The 24,147-nt window shown below is 39.3% G+C and overlaps 1 protein-coding gene across 4 annotated transcripts in view; it reads left to right on the top strand.

The window, feature by feature from the left end:
• Nucleotides 1-24,147, top strand: part of RNASEH2B (ribonuclease H2 subunit B) — a 66,190-nt gene that overhangs the window by 15,193 nt on the left and 26,850 nt on the right. For all 4 annotated transcript variants that reach the window (XM_084879473.1, XM_084879475.1, XM_084879476.1 and 1 more), the window contains exons 4-7: nt 5,759-5,835; nt 11,422-11,536; nt 20,071-20,135; nt 21,984-22,089. In XM_084879473.1, coding sequence (XP_084735599.1) covers nt 5,759-5,835; nt 11,422-11,536; nt 20,071-20,135; nt 21,984-22,089 — 363 coding nt within the window. The remainder of the gene's footprint in view (nt 1-5,758; nt 5,836-11,421; nt 11,537-20,070; nt 20,136-21,983; nt 22,090-24,147) is intronic.

The raw sequence follows: 24,147 nt of genomic DNA on the forward strand, positions 1-24,147 counted from the left end.
AAAGTTGTTTTTTTAAAAAATATATATATTTTTTTAACTTTATCTTATTGTTTAAAATATTAAGAATAGTAGTACATATGTATCCTTTTTCCCCCCACTGACCTTCCCCTGGCCTCCCCTATGACCCGGCATATGCCCTCACCCCAGCCCCCAGAGTCTTGCATCCATTGGTTATGCTTATCTGCATGCATACAAGTAATTCAGTTGATCTCTTACCTCCACCGCCCCAACCTTCCCCAGCCTTCCTGCTGTAATTTGACAGTCTGTTTGATGCTTCTCTGCCTCTGTATCTATCTTTTTGTTCATCAGGTTATAATGTTCTTTATTACCCATAAACGAGTGAGATCATGTGGTATTTTTTTTTTTTTCACTTGACTGGCTTATTTCACTGAGCATAATGCTCTCCAGTTCCATCCATGCTGCTGCAAATGGTAAGAATTCCTTATTTTTTATAGCAGTGTAGTATTCCATTGTGTATATGTACCACAGTTTTCTAATCCACTATTCTGCTGATGGGTATTTAGGCTGTTTACAAATCTTAGCTTTTGTAAATTGTTCTGCTATGAACATAGGGGTGTTTCTGTTTTCTTGGGATATATTCCTAGAAGTGGTATTGCTGGGTCAAATGGTGTATACACTTGGTCATGGTGTATGATCTTTCTAATGTATTGCTGAATCTGATTAGTTCCATTTTTAAATATTTGAGTAAACGCCATGCTGTTTTCCATAATGGCTGTACCAGTCTGCATTCCCACCAGCAGTGCACGAGGGTTCCTTTTTCTCCGCATCCTCTCCAGCACTTGTTGTCGGTTGATTTGTTGTTGATAGCCATTCTGTCAGGTGTGAGGTGGTACCTCATGGTTGTTTTGATTTGCATCTCTAGGATGATTAGTGACCTTGAGCATGTTTTCATATGTCTCTTGGCTTTCTGAATGTCCTCTAATGAAAAGTGTCTATTTAGGTCCTTTGCCCATTTTTTGATTGTTTTTCTTCCTTTTATTAAGTTGTATAAGTTCCCTGTAAATGTTGGAAATTAAACCCTTATTGGAGATAACATTGTCAAATATGTTCTCCCATGCAGTGGGCTTTCTTGTTGTTTTGTTGATGGTTTCTTTTGCTGTGCAGAAGCTTTTTATTTTGATGTAGTCCCATTTGTTTATTTTCTCCTTAGTCTCTCTTGAACTAGGATCTGTGTTTCTAAAGATATTGTTACGACATATGTCTGCAATTTTGCTGTGTTTGGAGTCTTGTAGGATTTTTATGATTTCCTGTCTTACATTCAAGGCCTTTAGCCATTTTGAGTTTGTTTTTGTGTATGGTGTAAGTTGGTGATCTAGTTTCATTTTTTTGCATGTATCTGACCAAATTTCCCAGCACCATTTATTAAAGATACTGTTTTGACTCAATTGTATACTTTTCCATCCTTTGTCAAATATTAGTTGAGTATAATGATTTGGGTAAATGTCTGGATTCTCTATTCTGTTCCATTGGTCTATGTCTGTTTTTGTACCAGTATCAGGCAGTTTTGAGAACTGTGGCTTGTTAATATAGCTTTATTTCTCATATTGGGATCCCTCCAACTTTGTTTCTCTTTCTCGGGATAGCTATGGCTATTCGGGGACTTTTTTAATTCCAGGTGAATTTTTGGAGAGTTTGTTCTAGGTCAGTGTAATATGGCATTGGTATTTTAATGGGTATAGCATTCAATCTATAGATTGGTTTAGGTAGTATGGACATTTTAATGCTGTTGATTCTATCAATCCATAAACATGGTATGTTCTTCCATTTGTTTATGTCTTCCTCTATCTCTTTTTCCAATGTCCTATAGTTTTCTGAGTACAGGTCTTTTAGGTCCTTAGTTAAGTGTATTCCTAGGTATCTTAATTTTTTGATGAAATGGTAAATGGGATTTTTTTTTTTCATTTTTCATTTCTATTACTATGAGTTCATTATTGGCATATAAAAAGGCCATAGATTTCTGGGTGTTAACTTTGTATCCTGCTACATTGTCAAATTAATTTATTAGGTCTAGTAGTTTTTTTGATGGAGTCTTTGGGGTTTTCTCTGTATAATATCATGTCATTTGTTAATAAGGACAGTTTTACTTCTTTTCTAATTTGGATGCCTTTTGTTCTTGTGTGATCGCTATGTTAAGTACTTCTAGTACTGTGTCGAATGGGAGTGGTGAAAGTAGGCATCCTTGTCTTTGTTCCTCTTCTTTAAGGGAAATGAGCTTAGTTTTTGCTCATGAAATATGATATTCGCTGTAGGTTTGCCATATAGGGCTTTTATTATCTTGAGGTATAATCCCTGTATTCCCACTTTGCTGAGAATTCTTTTCAAAACAGCGTATTGGGTTTTGTCAAATGGTTTTTCTGCATCAATTGATATGATTATGTGATATTTGTCTCACTTTCTTTATGTGATGTATCACATTTATTAATTTGAGAATATTGTCCCATCCTTGCATCCCTGGAATAAATGCCACTTGGTCATGGTGTATGATCTTTCTAATGTATTGCTGAATCTGATTTGCTAAAATTTTGTTGAGGATTTTAGCATCTATTTTCAAAGATATTGGCCTGTATCTTTTTTTGTGGTATCTTTATCTGGTCTTGGGATTAGGATAATGCTGGCTTCATGGAAAGAGCTTGGAAGTGTGCCTTCCTTTTTAATTTTTTGGAATAGTCTAAGGATGATAGGTTTTAGTACTTCTTTGAATGCTTGGTAAAATGCTCCTGTAAAACCGTCTGGACCAGGGCTTTGTTTGCTGGAAGATTTTTGATCGCTGTTTTAATTTCTTCGATAGTTATTGGCCTATCCAGGTTTTTTTTATTCTTCTTGGTTGAGTTTTGGGAGTTTGTATTTTTCTAAGAATATATCCATTTCATCTAAGTTGTCCATTTTGTTGCAATAGAGTTGTTCATTGTATTTTTTCATAATAGTTTCTATTTTGGTGGGATTGGTTGTTACTTCACCTCTTTGATTTCTGATTTTGTTTATTTGGGTCCTCTCTCTTGGCTTCTTGGTGAGCCTGGCTAGAGTTTCATCAATCTTGTATATCCTTTCAAAGAAACAGTTCTTGGTTTTGTTGATCTTTTGTATTGTTTTTTTTTTTGTTTGTTTGTGTGTTTTTTTTTTTGTCTTTATGCCATTTATTTCCACTCTGATCTTTATTATTTCATTCCTTCTTATACTGGGCTTTTCTTGTTGTTCTCTCTCTAACCCTTTGAGTTGTAGGGATAGATAATTTATTACCATTTTTTTCTTGTGTTTTGAGGTAGGCCTGTAGAGCTATGAACTTCCATCTCAAGACTGTTTTCACTGTGTCCCATAGATTTTGGATTGTTGTGTTTTCATTGTAATTTGTTGCCATGATGCTTTTTATTTCTTCTTTGATTTCTTTGATAACCCAGTGATTGTTTAATAGCCTGGTATTTAGCCTCCATGTGTTTTATGTTTTATTGTTTTTATTGTAGTTGATTTTTAGTTTTATACCATTGTGATCTGAGAAGGTGCTTGAAATAATTTCTGTTCTTAAATTTGAAGAGTATTTGCCTGTGTCCCAATATATGGTCTATCTTTGAAAATGACCCATGTGCACTTGAGAAGAATGTATATTCTGTGTCTTTGGGGTGAAATGTTCTGAAAATGTCAATTACATTTGATCTTATGAGTCATTTAGGACTGATGTTTATTTGCTGATTTTTTTGTATCGAGGATTTGTCCAGAAGTGTTAGTGCAGTATTAAAGTCCCCTACTTTGACTGTATTGCTGTCTATCTCTTCCTTGATATCCTCTGGAAGTTTTTTTTATGTATTGGGGTGCTCCTGTGTTGGATGTATACATCTTTACCAGAGTTATATCTTCTTGTTGAATTGCTCACTTTAGCATTATAAAGTGGCCTTTTTTTTTTTTTCTCTTTTGTTATGGCCTTCACTTTGAGATCTAATTTGTCAGATATAAGTATTGCTACCCTAGCTTTCTTTTCATTTCCATTGCCTGAAAAACCTTTTCCATCCCTTTATGTTTTCTTATCCAGTCAGCCACCCTACATCTTTTGATTGGGGGCATTTAAACCATTTACATTTAAAGTTATTATTGAGAGGTACTTGTCTCCATTTTTATTCTCTACCCTATGTATTCCTTCTTAGCTTCCTATTTCTTCTTTTTACAGTAGACCCTTTAGCATTTCTTGCATTGTTGGTTTTGTGGTAATAAACTCCCTTAGTTCTTTTTGTCTGCGAAGCTTATGATTTCTCCCTCAATTTTGATTGATAGCCTTGCTGGGTACAGTATTCATGGATTCAGTCCCTTCCTTTGCATGACTTTGTGTATTTTATTCTATTCCCTTCTGTTCTGATGTGTTTCTGTTTAGAAATCAGTTGCTGGTCTAATGGGGAATCCTTTGTATATAACTTTTTGTCTCTCTTTGGATGCTTTTAAGATTCTTATTTACTCATTGGTATTCGCCAATATCATTATAATGTGCCTTGGTGTTGGTCTTTTTGGGTTTACTCTGTGAGCTTCATGGACAGTTGGGTCTAGCTAGATAGACACAGAACTATCTAGGTGAAATTGGAAAATATTGCTCATCTCCCCTAGACTGAGTTGTTACCTGTTTGTTTGTTTAGTAGTTTTAGGTTCATAGCAAAAGGACCTGCTTTTTTCATTATTGTATTCTTTACAAATTTAACCTTAAAGAGCTGTTTTAAAGAGTGGTCACCAGAATGTTGTTTTAGACCTAGAAACCTGCTCATAAAATGAACTTAGAGAACCTGATATGTTGTTTTTATAAACTTTTACTTTAAAAAAAATAGTCAACTAATATTATAATATGAAATTACTTAAATTTTTTTCTTACTATGAAATGGATTCATATATGTAATTGAGGGTTAGAATTTCTTGACTGAATAGTTAGATTGCTCTGTTAAAGAATAGAAGTAAATATGTGTTTCCTAAAATCAAAATTATAAATATGAAGATAATGAATTGTTTATTGTTCCATTTGATGCAATTCCTCTTCTGATTCATTTCTGTGGAAGAGGAGCTGGGGATAGAAGAAAGACAAGCAAGAAGTAATTATGCTAGTTTGTGTGATTTGCCTTTTTCCTTTCAGCTTGGAGAGCACCATTAATCTTACTGTGGAGTTTCCAATTTCTTGTGTGCAATCTTGTTAAGCTTCTATCCTCTTACCTTTTTCTTTGGGGGTAAAGGGATGGGGTAGTGTCTGAGGGGGAGTTACAACCTTCTGAGCTGAGTCATTAACAATGCAGAGCAGTGAGCCCACAGACCAGAGAAGGAGCTCTGTACAGAGAGAATATTGCTTTCCATGGCTTTATCCTCAGAAGCACAGGAAATTGCATTTTACTGCAGCTTTACAAATAGACTTGTATAGATTTCCTCTATTTGTATGGTTCAGATTCTACTCATATTTCCCCAACCTTTGCTTTTTTGGGGGCAGTGGGGAAGACCTGTTAAAAAATATTTTGAAAGAGAAATGGAATGTTAAAGGTTGATTTCAGTGTCTTGAGTCTCATCTACACACAGAAATTTGAAGGTCTTTAGAGTAAAATCTTATGGACCACATTCTGCCTTTTGAAAGACTCATACAACCTTGGGCCTGTGTAAGAAGAGCTTCTATATGTGGAATTTCACATATAGTTTTCAATGAATCATTTCCACTTTGGGATTAAGGGGAAATGACTAAATTGTCATTTCAGACATTAATTTCCTTTGTTCTCCTTTTAATCTATAGGAGGTCTTCTCCATTTTGTCACTCCCATGGACCCTCTATTTCTGCTCCTCCACTACCTCATAAAGGCTGATAAAGAGGTAAGTTTCCCACTTTGAGAAAAATAACAGCGAGGAAACAGAATAGATTTTTTTTTCCTGATCTCCTCTCTCTCCTTTTAATGATCCAAATTCAGATTTAGATAGGTTGATATAGAACACGTGTATCACTTGTGCTGGTAAGGATTAGTGAGACCTGAGAATCACACCTTAATCTTGGACTTGTTTACCTGGGATTTCTGAGCACTTCCTGATCCTCTAATGCTGTCCATATACCTTACTTGTTTGGCACAACCTAGTAATGGAAGATTTTATTAAGTACTCAATAGTTTTTAAACAGTAAAAATGTTAAGAAATTGATCTCAAGTCTTAAGAGAAGAAAGAAGATAATAGCTTTTTTCATTTTCTTATTTGTGAGAGACTGTGAATTAGGTAAACTGGGGCATGCCTAGTAAAAAACCTCATTAATGGGGAAACTCTAGTTGAGAATTAAGGAATTCCAGATTGACCTTACAATTTACCTTATGACAGAGTTTATCCTATCTAATAAAAGAGTAATATGGAAATTGATCGTACCTCTGCTATACCCACAAGCCACGCCCACAAGCCAATCAGGAGCAAAAAAACCCAACCAAGATGGCTGCGGCCATGGAGAGCAGGAAGGTGGCTTGGGTTTCCCCGGCAATCGACGAAGCCAAACTTTCTGCCTGCCCTTGAAGACCCAGGCCTCCATTCAACGCTACAAAGTTTCAATGATAGAAGATTAATAAATCCCAACTAAAATGATGGCAGCCACAGAGCTGGAGAGAGCAGGAGGCTTGAGTTACCCCCAGAGATGGAGGAAGCCAAGCTTTCTGCCTAGCCTGGCCGGCCCAGGCCTCCACTCTAGGTTACAAAGTTTCAATTATAGAAGATAAATAAATCCTAACAAAAATGGCTGCAGCCATGGAGCTGGAGAGAGCAGGAGGCTTGGCTTTTCTCCAGAGATGGAGGAAGCTAAGCTTTCCACCTGCTCAGGACTCCACTCCAGGCTGCGAAGTTTCAGTTATAGAAGATAAATGAATCCCAACAAAAATGGCTGTGGCCACGGAGTGAGCAGGAAGCTTTGCTCCAATCAAGGCTACAAAGTTTCAATTATAGAAGATAAATAAATCACAGATATCAGAGCCTCCTCTTGGGTTGCCGGGGGGCGTGGCTGGCCTGCAAGCCACCACAGGCTCCTCGCCCAGGCCATCCCACACCCCAAGGGAAACCTCACCCTGATCCAGAAAATCCTTTAGGGCAAACCAGCTGGCCCCCACCCATGCACCAGGCCTCTATCCTATCTAGTTCTATATAATAAAGGAATAATATGCAAATTGACCGTCACTCCAACACACAAGATGGCTGCCTCAATGTGGTCAAAGATGACTGCCCCAAATGTGGACACAAGATGGTCACCATAAAGACGGCCAGCAGGGAAGGGCAGTTAGGAGGGACCAGACCTGCAAGAGAGGGCAGTTGGGGGCAATCAGGCCAGCAGGGGAGGGCAATTAAGGGTGACCGGCCGGCAGAGGATGGAAGTTGGGTGCGACTGGGCCTTCAGGGAAGGACAGTTTGGGGGGACCCAGGCCTGCAGAGGAGAGCAGTTGCGGGGGGGGGGGGGGGGGGTGTGTGTGGCATGCAGGGGAGGGCAGTTAGGGGCAAACAGGCTGGCAGGGGAGCAGTTAGGCATTAATCAGGCTAGCAGGGGAGTGGTTAGGGAGTGATCAGGCTGGCAGGCAGAAGTGGTTAGGGGCAATCAAGAAGGCAGGCAGATGAGCAGTTGGGAGCTAGCAGTCCTGGATTGTGAGAGGGATGTCCGACTGCCCGTTTAGGCCCAATCCTGATAGAAAGGTCCCAGATTGGAGAGGTGCAGGCTGGGCTGAGGGACACCTTCCGCCCCCCATGCATGAATTTCATAAAGTGGGCCTCTAGTTAATATAATAATTTCAGCCATAGAGTTCTGAAACATTTCAACCTACGATACCTTTACACTCCTGAAAATTATTAAGGATCCAAAGAGCTTTTTGTTCCTGTGGGTTTTATCTGTCAATATTAATTAATTAGAAATTAAAACAGCAATTTAAAATATATTGTTAATTTATTTTTTTAAGTAAAAATAACAAGCCCAGTACATGTTAACATAAATAACACATTTTCAATGAAACAATTTCAGCTTCAATAAAATTAAGTGATAAGTATGGCATTATTTTACATTTTTGAGTTTCTTTGATGTGTGGCTTAATAGAAGACAACTGGATTCTCATATCTGCTTCTGCATTCTGTTACATTCTTTTGGTGGAAGTATATGAAGAATATGCAACCTTTTAAAGATACATAGTCTGAAAAGGGAGAAATAGTATAATAGCCTTTCCAGATAATTGTGGATGTTCTTCTTTGACACTCTTCTAAAATCAACAAGGCACAGCTTCTTAAAAGTCAGTTGCAGTGTGGAATCTGAAACCTTGTCAATGAACTCTCCATGCTCTGTTACATGAAAATCTACTGGTCTGTCTTGCACTAAAAATGGATTTTTTACTCATGTGTTACTTTGGAAAATATTGTTTCACTGAAGTATGCTGATTTTTCAAATGTTGACACATCTCATTACCCACACGCACACATATACACACACACACGTAAAACTTTGTTGATAGCATCACTGATCTTACCAGAAAACTTAGATATTGGGAAGCTGTCATAATGGCTGATACAAATTTTCTACAATTCTAATTTTCGCTTGAAAGTTAACATCTTATCATTGGCTATAAGTACTGTCAGTCTTTCCCTTGAAGTGACAGGTTCACTTCATTTATGTTCTACCAAATATCCAAATGTGAATCATCATAGTTTGTAGCGGGTTTTGTTGTTTTTGTTAATCTGCGAAAAAAGCAGCTAATTCAACTTGCAGCAGTCCTGCACCTTCACTGGCTGCCTTAGCACTTTAGCGAAACTTTACTTTCATCATAGCAAGTATTTAAAAGATTTGCACTTGAGTCAAGATTTAAATAAAAGCTATTATTTTTTTATCAAGCATGTCCTTAAGTGAAACTGGCCAGTTTTTAACTACTTGTGCATGGCGGTGAAGAATTCAGTGGTTACAAGGATAATTTGTTCTCACCACCCTAACCAATGGATGCTGAGGAGCCAGCAGTTTTAACCACCTTTGCATTGGAATCTTCAGTGCAAATGTCAACACAGTGGAAACTTAGAGAGTATGATAGCAATATTATGAAAATAGCTTTGAGCTTGTGTGTCCCCTGAAAGGATACTGGGGACTCCCCAGGTTTTACCAACCCTCAGTTTAAAAGCCTTTTAACAATTTTAAGGAATAAGTATTATTTAAATTGCTTAGAAGAATCTCTGTATTGTTTTTTTTACTCTTAATGTTTGCATATAGTTTAAATGCTTATGGCTTTCATTGTAAACTAACTTTCTTTTCTCAAATACTAAAAATGCCTTTTAAAGTAGCCAATGAGGTAGGTGTTTAGGTATTTCCTTCACTACATTTTAGACATGATCTTTTCCTATTTAGTTAAAAAAAATATTGATATACACTTATTGACTTATTCTTTTTTAATCATAAGATTCATTTTAGCATCAGAAGAAATATATTTTTTATTCTAGCTACCCCAACTATTATTAACTGTATTCAAAGCAAGTTGCTTATTACATTTCCTTTCTATGTATATACTAGAGGCCCGGTGCACAAATTTGTGCATGGGTGGGGTCCCTCAGCCTGGTTGGCCATTGGGGTCTATCGGGACCATCTCACCCAATCCAATCAGGGCTGATTGGGGCTGGCCGGCCGGTGGCGGGGAGGGACCATGGGAAGTAGGTTGGCTGTGGGAGTGTACTGACCAACTTCTGTGTTGATTGTCTGCCCCCTGATGGTCAGTGCACATCATAGCAACCAGTTGTTCAGTTGACTGGTTGTAATGGTTAGTTAGGCTTTTATATACATAGACTAGAGACCCAGACCCACCGTGTGCAAATAGCTCACCGTCTTGAACCACCGCGTGAGCCCTGCCACACTGTGTAAGCCTTTCTGCGAGCCCCACCAGCCCTTCACAAACCCCTCTGTGCCATGTGAGCCTCGAGTCCCACTGTGCTGTGTGAGCTGCGAGCCCCCCGCATTACTGCGAGCAGCTCATGGGTCGGGGGAGGAGGAAGGCGACTAAGAGGTGCTCCATGCACCTCCCGGTGACAGGTCATTTGGTTGTTATGGCGTTACGGCCACTGGCCTTTTATAATATAGACGGTAAAGAAAAAGAAGTGAAACATTAATTTTGAAATTATATTATATTATGACTGTGTAGTAGTCCATAATATATATATATAGAATGTTGTTTTAAGGTAGTAAAAGATTTAAAATGTTGATCATAGAAGAATAGAAATTAAGGTAGAAATCTAAAGACAGTAAGACTTAGGAAATCTGTGAATTATTTTTACTATCTGAGGGAAAAAGAGAATATTTAAATTGAGGCACTTCTTGCCACTTGTTAACCTAACTGACAGAATTACAGGCTATCATACATGCTACTGAATGAATGAGAAGCTTTTACCCTTCAAACAAAGAACTCTGTATTTACAGAAAGAAAACTGATCAGACACAGGTTTTCTGTCTTCATGTGGAACTGTCATTAACACAGAAAAGTAGAGTGAACTAGAAGTGAGACATGAGCAAAACCATACACCTTTACAAAGTCTGATATCCCTGAGTCAGGGAACTAATAACTCAGACTTCTCTGCAGGTCAGTAAAGGTAAGAAAAACTAAACCTGACTGAGGTGAAGGATGATCTGGATTTCTGTGTCCTGCACTTGGCTACCAGGCCACGTATATTTATCAAGCTGAGCCTGATTTAATGTGTCTGCAAGTCCTTACATTCACCCCCCTATCTCTTCTTTCATTATGGCCTAAATTTGGAATCATTGTCAGACAGCTCTGACGGAGTAGATTCACTTTTGCTGTTTCTTTTTTTTGTTTAAAACACTGGAGATGGAGGAGGGGAGAGGAGATGTACGCGCTGGGCTCGATGCAGGCTTATTTCTGGTTATGGGCAGGACTCCTGTAACATCAGCTGGCTCTTCTTCAAATTAAATGGGTTGGACCAGCCCCCGGTAATCTACCATCTTTGCAAGTTTCCATAACCTCCAGTACTTTTTCAGAACTTTGCTGCCCGGTTTTATCCAGTTTTTGTACTCATGAGGTGAAACTCTTTCAAGGGCCTCCTAAAGGGGAGCTGAGAGCCAGTTCTGGAGCCTGTCCCAGTTTAGGGATTCCTTCAGGGGTCTTCAAACTACGGCCCGCGGGCCACATGCAGCCCGCAGAGGAGTCTGATCCGGCCCTCCAGGTTTTTTGGGCAGTGAGCGCAGCCGAGGTGTTACAGTAGGAATTAGTAGTTCATATAGTCCGGCCCTCCAGCTCTCTGAGGGACCGTGATCTGGCCCCCACTTTAAAAAGTTTGAGGACCCCTGCTAGGTGAACACGTGACTTTGAACTTGGTTTAAAAGTCCAGCTATGGGGTAATATATCTTTTTTTTTAATGTGTGGATTTATTGACTGGTGTGCTTGCATTCTTACTGACTAAAGTCTTTTTTTTCAGGGCAAGTTTCAGCCTCTAGATCAAGTTGTGGTGGATGATGTGTTTCCGAATTGCATCTTGTTGCTGAAACTTCCTGAACTTGAGAAGTTACTTCAACATGTGACAGAGGAAAAAGGTAGTCATCAGGGACCACAACAAGCTGATAAGTTGCGGTTGTTTGGGGTCACAGACAGTTTGGCCAACTATGAAATCAGGCTGATGGCTACTGGAAGGGCGGGCACCTATCTGAGAATGGAGCTGCCTGAAGGCCGCTGAGGGTAATGCTTAGGCTGTGTGGGTCATAGGGGAAACTGTCATTCAGATTTTGCTCCCAGTTGTCAATTCCAATCCTCTGGTGCTTTGGATTGTTCAGTCTTTAACCTTCTGACCAGCGAAATGTGGTGGCTTGTCTCTTACAGGGCCAGGATTTGCAAGACTTGGGCTAATTCAGTTCTTTGAATTAGTCTGTGACTTGAACTGCTTTCTTACTCATATTTCTCATTTGTAAAATTACATAAAACCTATACTTTTATTGATTCAAGAAGTATTTATTGAGCATCTACTAAGAAACATACATTGAGCACTGGTGCTAGTTCTGGCAATACGTACTTATAAATAAGACATCATTCTTTCTCTCATTTAGCTTTCAGTTTGATAGGAGCAAACGATGAGCAAGGCAAACAATGGGGACTAATGGAAGTGACCTCGGGTTTCTGGGGTTCTACAGGACAGGTTTATAACCTGGCCTGGGTTGGGTGGGAATGCAGGTCATTGAGTATTGCGTTTCTCTCCTTAGAGGGAATGACCTATAAGTGGCATCCTGAAGGATAACGTCAGAATAGCATCAAAAAAGAGGCATGGGTGTATGGAAAACGTGTCACATTCAAGAAATCCCAAGGAGTTCAGTGCGTCCAAAATATAGGATGCCAGGCACGGATTTAGTAAGGAAGAAATGGGGTGGAATATTGGGCAAGGGTTCCTTCCAATGGTGAAGGGCATTATATTTATCTGGACTTTACCTAATGGAGTGTCAGCAAAAATTTAAGCAAAAAGTACGATAGAGTGGAGTATATTGGAGAAGCTGAGGCCAGATTCACAGAGGCCATTGCAGTGATCCAAGCAAAGGATGACTGTGGCCTGACCTTACGAAATGGAACTAGAAATAATCACCGATTTGAAAGTAGAACCAACTCATCTGGTGATTGGATAGTAATCGAGGAGAAGGAGAAGGCAAGGATGGCTTCTGCTTTTGTCTCCTGACCAGCAGGCTGTATAGGAGCAGCATCCTGGAGCCAGGAAACATGGGTGGGAGGAGCAGGCTGGGGGTAAAAAGAGATGAATTTTAGGTATTATTCTCTGGAATTTGAAAGGAAAAAGTGAGGCAGAGTGTGTGAATGATTTGAACAGTTAGGAGTACTATACAAATTTAGCATCAGTGCCCCAAGTAATTTCAGGGTTAATATGGAAACCATACAGGGACTATAACAACAGGCTGATAAGTTGTGGTTGTTTGGGGTTACAGATAGTTTGGCCAACTATGACAGTTCTGGGACCAAGAAAGTGGTGATTCCCAGAAATGTAAGCTTACAGTGGGAAAGGGGAGAACCTCATTGATTGCATTTAACATTTGAGGGGTCTACTAAGTTCACACTTGGCCAGACCTAACACTCCATTTTGTATCTGAGGGATGTGTGGTGCCAAGGCTTTATCAAAGCAATCCATTAAACACATTCCCTGATGCTGAGTTTGGCAGGAGAGAGCAGTCTTTTTCTGGTGACAAATGTGTAGCTCATTTCTGAAAGCTAAAGCAATGAGGAATAATTATAATTCATTTTAATTTTGTTAACACAGTTGAAAATCCTAGAACTTGAAGTGATAGAATTGAGATTTGAATTCATATCTTTCTGTCTGTATGACAGTAACTCTTTCCCTTTTTACTTTATTTTTTGCCGAAACCGGTTTGGCTCAGTGGATAGAGCGTCGGCCTGTGGACTGAAAGGTCCCGGGTTTGATTCTGGTCAAGGACATATACCTTGGTTGCGGGCATATCCCCAGTAGGGGATGTGCAGGAGGCAGTTGGTTGATGATTCTCTCTCATCGATGTTTCTAACTCTCTATCCCTCTCTCTTTCTCTCTGTAAAAAAATCAATAAAATAATATAGTTTAAAAATAAATAAATAAATAAATAAATAAATAAATAAATAAATAAAGGTATCTCTTTATATGCACTTATTTGGCATCAGATAATCAACTTCTTTACAAACTCAGAAAGGCAAAATCACAGCAGATTGTCCAGATTAGGTTAATTTGTGTGTGAAAATAGCATTTTTTCTTTCATTTATTTATCATTCAATCATTTAACAAATACTCTCTGAAAGCTTATCCTATGGCAGGGACTACGGTAGGAGCTTAAAATATATAAGTGAATAAATTCTTTCACCTTTATCTTTGGGGAACTTACCTGCTAGTAAATTCTTTATTTCTATTTCCAAACCTTTCTTCTTACAACTATGTTAACGCTTCCACAATACTCTGTTTGAATGCTTAGGTATTGTCATATGTAAAAATAGAAACTTTTAAAAATCTTATATGACCTCTTAATTTCCCTTTGTGAGGCTATAAGAGAGGGACAGACAAAACTTTAATCGAGTAAGAAAAGGCATTTTTACTAATCCTAGCAATGAGCTTTCTGTACTCAAGGCACTGTGTTATCCTATTGTAGTGATTGCCTTGGGTGCTGGCTGCTTATTTGATTTGGGGTGATTGTCCATTTATAAGTTGTTGGTTCCATTCTTTGCATTTTATTGCTGGGATCCTATCTAATAAAGAGGGAATATGCAAATTGACAGTCATTCTGCCACAAAGATGGCAGTGCCCAGTCCTCTCAGCCCTGCTGGAACCCCCCAGTCCCGGGGGGGGCGCGGGGAGGAGTGGCTGAGAGCAGGCAGTGTGAGTGGCCTGGTGGCATGCTTGCTTTGTTCCTACAGCAACAAGGTAAGCTATCTACCCCGGCCACAGAGAGCCTCCTGTCAGTGGGCACGGAGTGGCCGGGAAGGCGGTGAGAATGCTGGCCTTGTCGCCAAAGTGATGAGGCAAGCATTCCACACCTGGCCACAGAGGGCCTCTGGCCACTCTGGACACGGAGTGCTTGTGTCATTGCAGGCCTGGCTGAGGGACACCTCCTCCCCCATGCACAAATTTCATGCACCAGGCGTCTAGTTTTTTTTTTTTGCTTTTTTAAAAATATATATTTTATTGATTTTTTTAACAGAGAGGAAGGGAGAGAGATAGAGAGCTAGTTACGTCGATGAGAGAGAAACATCGGCCAGCTGCCTCTCGCACACCCCCTACTGGGGATGTGTCCGCAACCAAAGTACATGCCCTTGACCGGAATCGAACCTAGGACCCTTCAGTCTGCAGACCGACGCTCTACCACTGAGCCAAACCAGCTTCGGCAGGCGTCTAGTTTTTAAATAAGAAACAAAGAAGACTGCTCAAGAGTGGTCAGGTAATATCCATGATAAGGAGCAAAGATAAAGAAGAAAGCTGCTATTTTTTAACTTTCATCCTCTCCACAGGCACTGAGCAAATAGCGTAAAAGCTCAAATACTCAAATTACCCTGCCATCTATTTTGATATTGGACTCCAGATGCTGTCTTAAAAGATTATGTCATTAAAGATCTTGTTACATCTTCTAGTTTTATGAAAACCTTCCTCCCTTGCCTTCTCCTTGCCAAATATACCCTGCCACAGTTGTTTGTATCCTGAATGATGATGGCAGTGACCTTAGTTAGCACTGCCAGTTTTATTAGTGAAGGAAATTATATGTTTCTGTTTGCTAGCTCTGAGGCTCAGCACGTTTCTTGCCAAAGGAGCTCACAGTCATGGAGAGATGACAGGGGAAAGGACTACAAAGGGTTATGAACTTCGTCTTGAGTGTAACACTCTGTTTCATACTGCAAGCAAAAGCAACACTGTGCTGTCCAGTGTGATTAACAGGAAGTCAGGAAAACTTACCTGATTAAAATGTCCCGAGTGCAGTTGCCAAGTTTCTATCCCCAGGAGTTAGGGGAAAAAAGAGACCATATGAGTTTCAATTGTAGGAAACATTGAGAAAATAGATCTAAAAATGTGCTCTAGGCAGTTTGTTCTACAATCCATCAGGAAAATTCAAGTTTGTGAACAGATTATCCAATTGCTGGACATTTTATTTATTATAATAGTGAACTCACTTTTATGCTCTCTTTATTTTGTAAGCCCAATCTTTCGAGATATTTTGAAACCAGTTTTATAGTTACCAGACACATGAGGGAAAGAAACCTTCCCAGCATATGTGCATACTATCTAATCACTAACTCTCTTAAGTATGAAATTTAGGACATGGGTAATCTGTGGCCTTCATGAGTATTTTAAACATTGCTTATAAAAATTTGTGAATTTTAAAGGTAAGCATATTGACAAAAGATTATTTGACTTTGAGTGGTGGGCACACTGTGCAATATATAGATCTTGTAACATAAAAATCAACAGCTGAAACATTCATGATCCTATTTTTTAAAATATATTTTATTGATTTTTTTACAGAGAGGAAGGAAGAGGGATAGAGAGTTAGAAACATCGATCAGCTGCCTCCTACACACTCCCACTGGGGATGTGCCCACAACCAAGGTACATGCCCTTCCTTGACTGGAATCGAACCTGGGACCCTTTAGTCCACAGGCTGACGCTCTATCCACTGAGCCAAACCTGTTAGGGCAAGATAATTTTTTTTTAATGAAGTAATTACTGATCCAGCACAAGAAGCTAAACCTGCTGATTTCTGACAGTTTTTTCCTTGTTTGCTTTTTCCTTCCCCATTGTCCTCTACAAGGTGATGTTGCTCCTTCCCTTCTCTTGTGGAGTCTAGTGATGGGATGTGGGGAGGAAGACAGGAGTGAGTACTGGCTCTGAGATCCGAGGCTGAGTGTCCAGGAGGGCTGTTTGTGAGGAAGGTGCTCGGTTTGGCTTTAGGCGCTCAGGACACCAGCTCAGGACTGCGGGCTTCCTGGTTGGGTTTGTTTAGTGTTGTTGAGACTGGATTAAGTCACCCAGGAGAAAGGTACAATTGGTCTCAGAGGAGGAGGAAGGAGAGCTAGGAAAGAATCCGAGGAAAAGTCATCAGAGATATAGAAAAACTGAGAGAAAGGTTTTATAGAAGCTTGGTGGAGAGGTTTTTTACCAGCAAATAACAGGGTTACAAGTACTGAGGCAGTTGAATGAGGAGCTAATTGATTTTGGTAAAATGAGCATCAGACCCACAGCTTGCAGCCAGCTTGAAAAGGAATCCTGATGCTCCTGCTTACTAGCTCAGTGACTCTGAACAATTTATTGAACTTCACTCACGCCCAGACAAATAAGCCTTTGAACTAGCCATTCATTCGAGCATTCAGTGGAAAAACTGTGTATAATGAAGGTAGCACAGCCCTTGCCGTTGTAGCTCAGTTGGTCGGGCGTCATCTCTTGTACGGAAAGGTTGCTGGTTCGATTTCTGGTCAGGGTACATGTCAGGGTTGTGGGCTCAACCCCTGCCCCACCGGGAGTGGCCATGCAGGAGGCAGCCAAGTGATGTTTCACTCTCTCACTCCAGTGTATCTCTTTCCCTTCCCTTCTCTCTAAAAATTAATAAAAATATTTTTTTAAAGAAAAAAGAATGTAGAACAGTCCTGAATGTACATTAGTTTCAGATACTATTATCATGAACAGGTTGCCAGTTCTCATTTGTTCTTAACTAATATTACGTATTTGTCATGTGCCTGGTGTTGTGCAATCGGATTTGTATGGATCATCCCATTTATTAAGTGACTTCCCAAGGTGAATTGTGCTCTGTGAGTATGGGAACCCAGGAAATATGGTTCAGAGACTGACTCCTCTTCTGAAAGAGCATTTTCAAGAGGGAAAGAATAGCCTGCAAGGGGCACAGGGAGTGGAAGGGAGGGAGGAAATGGGCAGATTGTAGAACATTCTTTCAGGGAATGTGGAGATAGAGATAAGAACGAAGTGAGTAGCCAAATTAGGATTTCTTAAGAGCGACCTGAGCTTCTTTAGTGATTATTTGTTTAGGCAATGAACAGCACTTTTAAAGTCCAATGAACAGTGTACATTTTTTGAGTGATTGCAGCATTGCTCTTAGAATTCCCCTAATGCAGTGATTTTCAACCTTTCTAATGCCGCGACCCTTTAATTTTATGGTTGTGGTGATCCCTACCATAAAATTATTTTCGTTGCTACTTCATAACTGTAATTTTGCTTCTGTTATGAATCGTAATGTAAATATCTATGTTTTCCGATGGTCCTAGGCAACCCTGCGAGCAGTTCTCAACCTATGGGTTGCAAACCACTGCCCTAATGTCCTAATATGTGGGTGGGACATTGTCTCCAGAGAAGATGGGTCCAGTCTCCTCTACTTTGGTTCTACAACAGGCTATTTGCCCAGGCAGTCCTCGCTCCAGGAACAGCAGATCTTGCATCTTGAAATTCTCAAATTTCTGAGAGGATACCATTTGCAACAGTGCCTCCTTTTTGTTATTTAGTGACAGGTCCTGAGGAGAGAGGAGCATAGATCTGGCTTCCCACTCTATCCTGCTTTCTAGTGCCCACAATGTTGACAACCACAGGCTGAAATGGGGAGAAAATGTATTTGTCCTAGGGCCATGGACCTGCCAGCCCCTTCCCCATGCAAACCATTTAGTGGAACTCAAGCAATTAACAGACTGTAGTAAAGTGACCCCTGTACCATATTTTTTTGTGTATAAGATGCTATTTTTTTCTAAAATCACTAGACTGAAAATCAAGGGGTGACTTACACATGCAAGTCAGCTGAGGAGGGAGCCACACTGGAATATACGAAGTGCCTCATATATCCCAGCTACAAAGGCAAACTGACAAGTCAAACAGGCTTCCTCCAATCACGAGCCTTATTGTTACTGACATCAACTAATGCCATAATTGGAGGTGGAGGTGGAGAGTGCACAGATGCAACAGGGAACGCCCATAAAGATGTCAAAAATAAAAAGATAAATACTGGTAAATGATTGTCTTACTCTGCAAAATTCAAACTGAATGTAATCACTATGCAAAAGAGCCTGGAAATAGAGCTGCAGAGAGACAATTTGGACCTCCTCCCACTGAGTGTATGATCAGACAGTGGAGAAAACAGGAAGAACAACAACTTAAGATGCCAAAAAAGAAGAAGGCCTTAAGAGGAAAACCAGCAAAATGTTTAAAATATTGATTTCTTAATTTTGGGTTGGAAAATTTGAGGGCTCCTTATACATGGGGGTGTCTTATACACGGAAAAATAGGGTAGTTTCCATTTCCCACTATTACAGAGGAGAGAAAGAGAAAACGTCATTCTATGTAATCTAGGATGGCTGTGACAGAGCCATAAGCTGGTGTTTGCATCTGCCCTTATCCAGTGGTCACAGGATAATTCCTGGGGGCAGGAAGTGGGAGTGGAAGTGCCCCTGCACTGACTGCACAGAAACCAAGACTTCCCATGAATGAAGAGTTACCCAGGAAACAGTAGTTCAGTGACATGGTAGGTAATGCTAGGTAGATTGTGAGGACAGGAAGTATAAATTATAAGACATGAACTTTTATCCCTTATATAACAGGGCTAGGTTGAACATATCATAAATCTAAATTCCCTCGAAATGGCAATGGTTATACTGGAATACAGTAAAAGAAAGAGCTGTCTTTTCTTTTTTTCTTCACTAATCCCATCATGACAGTACTGAGTAGTTAATGTATATTTGATAAAGGAATATTCATAGGCATCTGCATTTAGTTTCAATTTTCTTTTATGGGATTTTTGTTTTTATTTTAGAAAAGTAGTCTTTTATTGAAAACTTTGAAGTGAGCTTAAATTTATGCAGAGAAATGAAGTTTTCTTCACTTGCTAATTTTCTGTTTAAAAAATTATCTTTTCTACAGATTTGTGTGTATAATCTGATTTGTTTAAATTCCCACTCCTTTAATGGTTGGATACTTCCAACCAAATTCTGTTCTGGATTTTTTTTTATTTTTTATCCTCACCTAAGGATATGCTTATTGATTTTTAGAGATGGTCAGGGGAAAGAAATATGGATATGAGAGAGAAACATCAATAAGTTGCCTACCACACTTACCCCGACTGAGACTTAACCAGCAACCTAGGTATGTGCACTGAATGGGAATCAAACCCACAACCTTCTGTGTATTGGAAGACACTCCAACCAACAGAGCCACCTGGCCAGGGCTATTTTGGAATTTTTTTTAATGTCTCAAGTACACTCACAGGTTTGCAAATTGCGTTTTTCAAGAATATACACTAATATAAAATATTTTAAAATTATCTTGAACATCAGGAGTAGGGAACCTTTTTTCTGTCAAGGGCCATTTGTATATTTATAACATAATTTGTGGGCCATACAAAATTATCAACTTAAAAATTACCCTGCTATGTTTGGTCAAACATTTAATTAACCCCTAATGCCTTGACAGGTCCAGACCAAATTATTTTGCAGGCCTTATATGGCCCTGGGGCCAGACATTCCCCACTCCTGTTGTATGTGATATAACCTTATGCATTTTATTTCTCTTTAATGTACTATGCTCAGTCTTCTTTTTTTTCTTTCTTTTAATTTAATCCAGAAATAGGCAAAAAGAAATATTACAAGTACAGCAAAGAGAAGACATTAAAGTGGCTGGAAAAAAAGGTATAGTACTTCTCTAGTGCCTATGGCAGAAATAATTCAGTGCACCTTTTTAAAACTAGAGAATGTGGTAAGTCGTAAACCAAAGACTATCTTGTATTTCCAACTAATAAATCTTTCACTTTTCATCCTCCCTAACTCATGTCTCTGGAGTTTGCTAGGTGGTTTTTTTTGTTGTTGTTTTGACCTGCATCCCCATTTTCCCATGATCTTCACCACTGAATGAAAGACGTTCTTGCTCTTTGTTGGTATAGATTTGAATCTTCCATGCTAGACTATACCAGGCCTGAGGTGCATTTGCTGCGGTTGGTCCTACAGTTGTCTCAGAGGTGGTGTTGCTCACAGCAGCCAGACAGGGGCCTGAGGCCGACTGGATTCAGGCTTAGAGGACATGTGTCCCGCACTGTATCTGGATGCTGGAGAGGAGTCATCTTCCAGGCACCCTGTATTCTTAGTGATCCTAAGAAGTAGACCGACTGCATATAAGATCTGGTAGTATTTTCATATTGATTGAGTAAGTCACAATCAGTATTGGAATGGAATAGGATAGATAGGATGTGTTAAAATTTAATAAAGTAAGTGCAGGTATTAAGTATGGCTCTATGAAACATTTATATATGTGTTTCAGTATTGGGTTGCTGTGTATTTCTTACTGTGGGTTGTGGCTAAAAAGACAACAATACAAAAAATACTTTGAATCCCATTAGTCTAAGGATGCAGTGTACTTTGACATTGCTTAAGAATCTTACCAAAGGATATCTGTTGCTGAGAGTATTGCAAGTCAGTGATACCAGTAGTTACAGTACTGATTCCTAAGATTCTCTTTTATTGCCTTCCATCTTGTGAAAAACCCGTTTGTGTGTCATATGTTACTGGGCATATTAGGAGCCTGGGAGCATGGAAACGAACCTATAAAAGTAAAATTAATTAGGCTCCTACTGTACAGCGTAGTGAAAAAAATGTAAAGGTGCCTCTATGTTTCACTTTTCATTCACCTTAGTAATAGTCTACTACCCTGTTTCCCCGAAAATAAGACAGTGTCTTATATTAATTTTTTCTCCCAAAGTTGCCCTAGGTCTTATTTTCAGGGGATGTCTTATCTTTCCATGCGCTAGGTCATATTTTCGGAGGATGTCTTATTTTCGGGGAAACATGGTATTAGTAAAGAATGAGTGTACTGAACAGAATCTTGACATTTAGTTTTGCTCTTAACAAATAATAATGACATGAATAGCAAAGTGAAATTTATATTTATTATGTTTCCTTTCTTAAATTCCTAGGATTTGGGAAATTTAATTATTTACTTTGTTTAGAAAATTATTATATATAAACTTTATGCCAGGTTCTGATGTAAGGGCCTTTACATTCAGGGTGTGGCAAAAGTAAGTTTGCAGTTTTGAGTATGTGAAACAGAGTTTATTCTTGTATTATTACCTATTAAGTTGTATTTTTTCCCATACGAACAACTATAAATGTACTTTTGCCCCATCCTGTATATTAACTCATTTAATCTTTATAACAGTCCTATGAGGTAGATACTGTTTTAATCCCCATTTTACTGAAAGGTTAAGTAATTAGCCCATGGTCACAGAGCAAAACCAAGCAAGCAGCCTGGTTCCAGAGTCAGTGCTCTCTATTGTGTAGCCCTAAGAAGTATCTAGAGATCATCCTGAAATGCTATGGCTGCTGCTCAACCCTTCTCCAAACATGCAGCTGTCTCTCACCTTCTTATATCTCCTGAAGAAATATTTCTTCCTGGATCTTAAATGAATTGAAGACTTATCTGGAAAGTTGTAGATTTCTGGCGTTAGTTCAAAATACCCTAATATTCCCCTTTTGGTTATTTAATAGGTTAATCAGACTGTGGCAGCATTAAAAAACAATAGCATAAATGTTGGTGCCCGGGTACAATCAGCTGCATTTTTCTCCGGTCACCAGATTTCCAGTGACAGGGAAGGTAAGTAAATAGACTCATCAGAAAGTATTCTTATCTTAAGTATGATGCTGATGTTATAAATGCCTACCTTATGATTTTAAAATCTTAATGTTTCAGAAGCTTTACATTCTTACCATGTCTTCTCATCTTGTGACAGGTGTGCATTTTATTTCAGAACCACGTAATGTTTCTGCCATAGGTCACGTCTGTCACTAATGGATACTTTTAAATCATTCATTCAGCAAATGTTTATTTTGCACTAATAATAACAACTCTAACAGATCTGCCTTTCATTTACTGAGAGTGTATTATATGCCAAGCCTTTTTGCTAAGTTGCCAGTGTACACACATTATCTCACCTGACTCCAATAAGTCTCATTCTTGAGGCTCTGTCCAAAGTTGCATTGCTGGTAAAATGGTGAAACTAAGCTACTAAGGAGCTGGTTTAGTCCTAAGCCCATACTCAAGCTTCTTGTTTATTATTTGTGTGGTACAGGCTGTCTAATGAGCTTCATCTGTTTGCATCTTTCTCTAAAGAAGCATTTGTCCTACATTAGGTCTCAGTACTTCAATTTTAGGTAAAAATTAATTCATTTAGCAATTTTTTATTCTTTGGGGTTATTAAAGTGCATTATTTTGCTTTTTCTACTGTAATTTACCTTACTTATTGAATAAAAACAGCTATATAATGCAATTAACATTCTCAAATGGCAGGGCAGAAATTATTCTGACTTTAACCTTCAGCTCAGAGTTCTATTCTGGGTATACAATTGTGAAACACCTGACTTTAGTCATTAAAAATTAAAAATTAGGAACAGTGCTCTGTTTGTGATTTATTATAATTGAGGCAGTCTTTGATTTGCAGAAATATGCCTTGAACACTTTGCACAGACAGATGATAGCTGGCTCCAGCCATTCTGGGAGTGGTGGATAGTACCCTCACTATACCAGCTGCCATCAGGTTCTTTGGTTGGTTTCAACAAAAGGAAAGGTTTTAACAGATAGGTGGACAGATAAATGGATAAAACCATAGTATGTATGTGTGTGTGTGTGTGTGTGTGTGTATGTGTGTGTATATATATATATATATATATATATATATATATATATTTTAGTATGAGAAGCAATATTAGAGGTTATTTAGGCAGATATCAGTTTAAAAAATGAAAAATTGAATGATTAAAAATGTTGGTGGAGTGAGTGGATGTTGTATGGACATGCTCCCAGGACCAAAGTGGAATTACAACTAAAATATAGAAATACTAAAATACAGAAATAATCAACTGAAGACTCACTGGAGAGAACCTTGAAAACCAAGCATAGAAAGTGGAGACCATATAGAGACTGATAGGAGGGATGGAGGCGCAAAAGGGCTGGCTCTGCACTCACAATGAAGTCCTGGGCTTCCACATGAGATATCTCAGCTGTCCAGGTTGCCACTGAGAACTCTAGGGTCTAATCCTCAAGCTGAGCCTTTCAGCAGAGAGCACCAGAACTGAGAATGATACCCACATAACACCTGGCTATGAAAAGCAGTGGGGTCGCTGTCTACTAGGGAGAGATGGATAGAAATGCAAGCATATTCTTAAAGAGCCAACACACAAAATTTCCTCTGGAGCTACTCACCTGGTACTTTGGCAGAGGGAGGACATAGTGGACTTGAGCTGTGTGAGAAGCCAGGGTCAGTGGTTCTGGGATTAGAAACCAAAAGGCCGACACCCTGGTTTCCTGTGCGGACTCATTCCCTCGCATTGCGGAGGTCATCTTTCTCATGAAGACAATTGTAATCTAAGCGGTTTTACCTATGGGGGAAGATGGTTGATCCACTCTATTGGAAAACACCAGAGTATCTGAGGCCCATTAAAAGACTAAAAATAGCAGTTAGCCTCCAGGCAGAAGCAATTGCCCTGCCCTGTTGAAAAAACTTTCACCACACCTGTGGACAATTGCCTGAGGGCTATTCAAGATAAAATCCTATAAGTCTGTAGGCGAGGCGGTCTCTGGAGTCTTTGAGTCTTGGCCTGATCTAATTAGTCAGAAATAGCATTTGACACTATTCTGCACTAGAGATTGAGAGGC

This window comes from Pipistrellus hanaki (genome assembly GCF_964339955.1).
Source record: "Pipistrellus hanaki genome assembly, chromosome: 3".
Taxonomy (NCBI): Eukaryota; Metazoa; Chordata; class Mammalia; order Chiroptera; family Vespertilionidae; genus Pipistrellus; species Pipistrellus hanaki.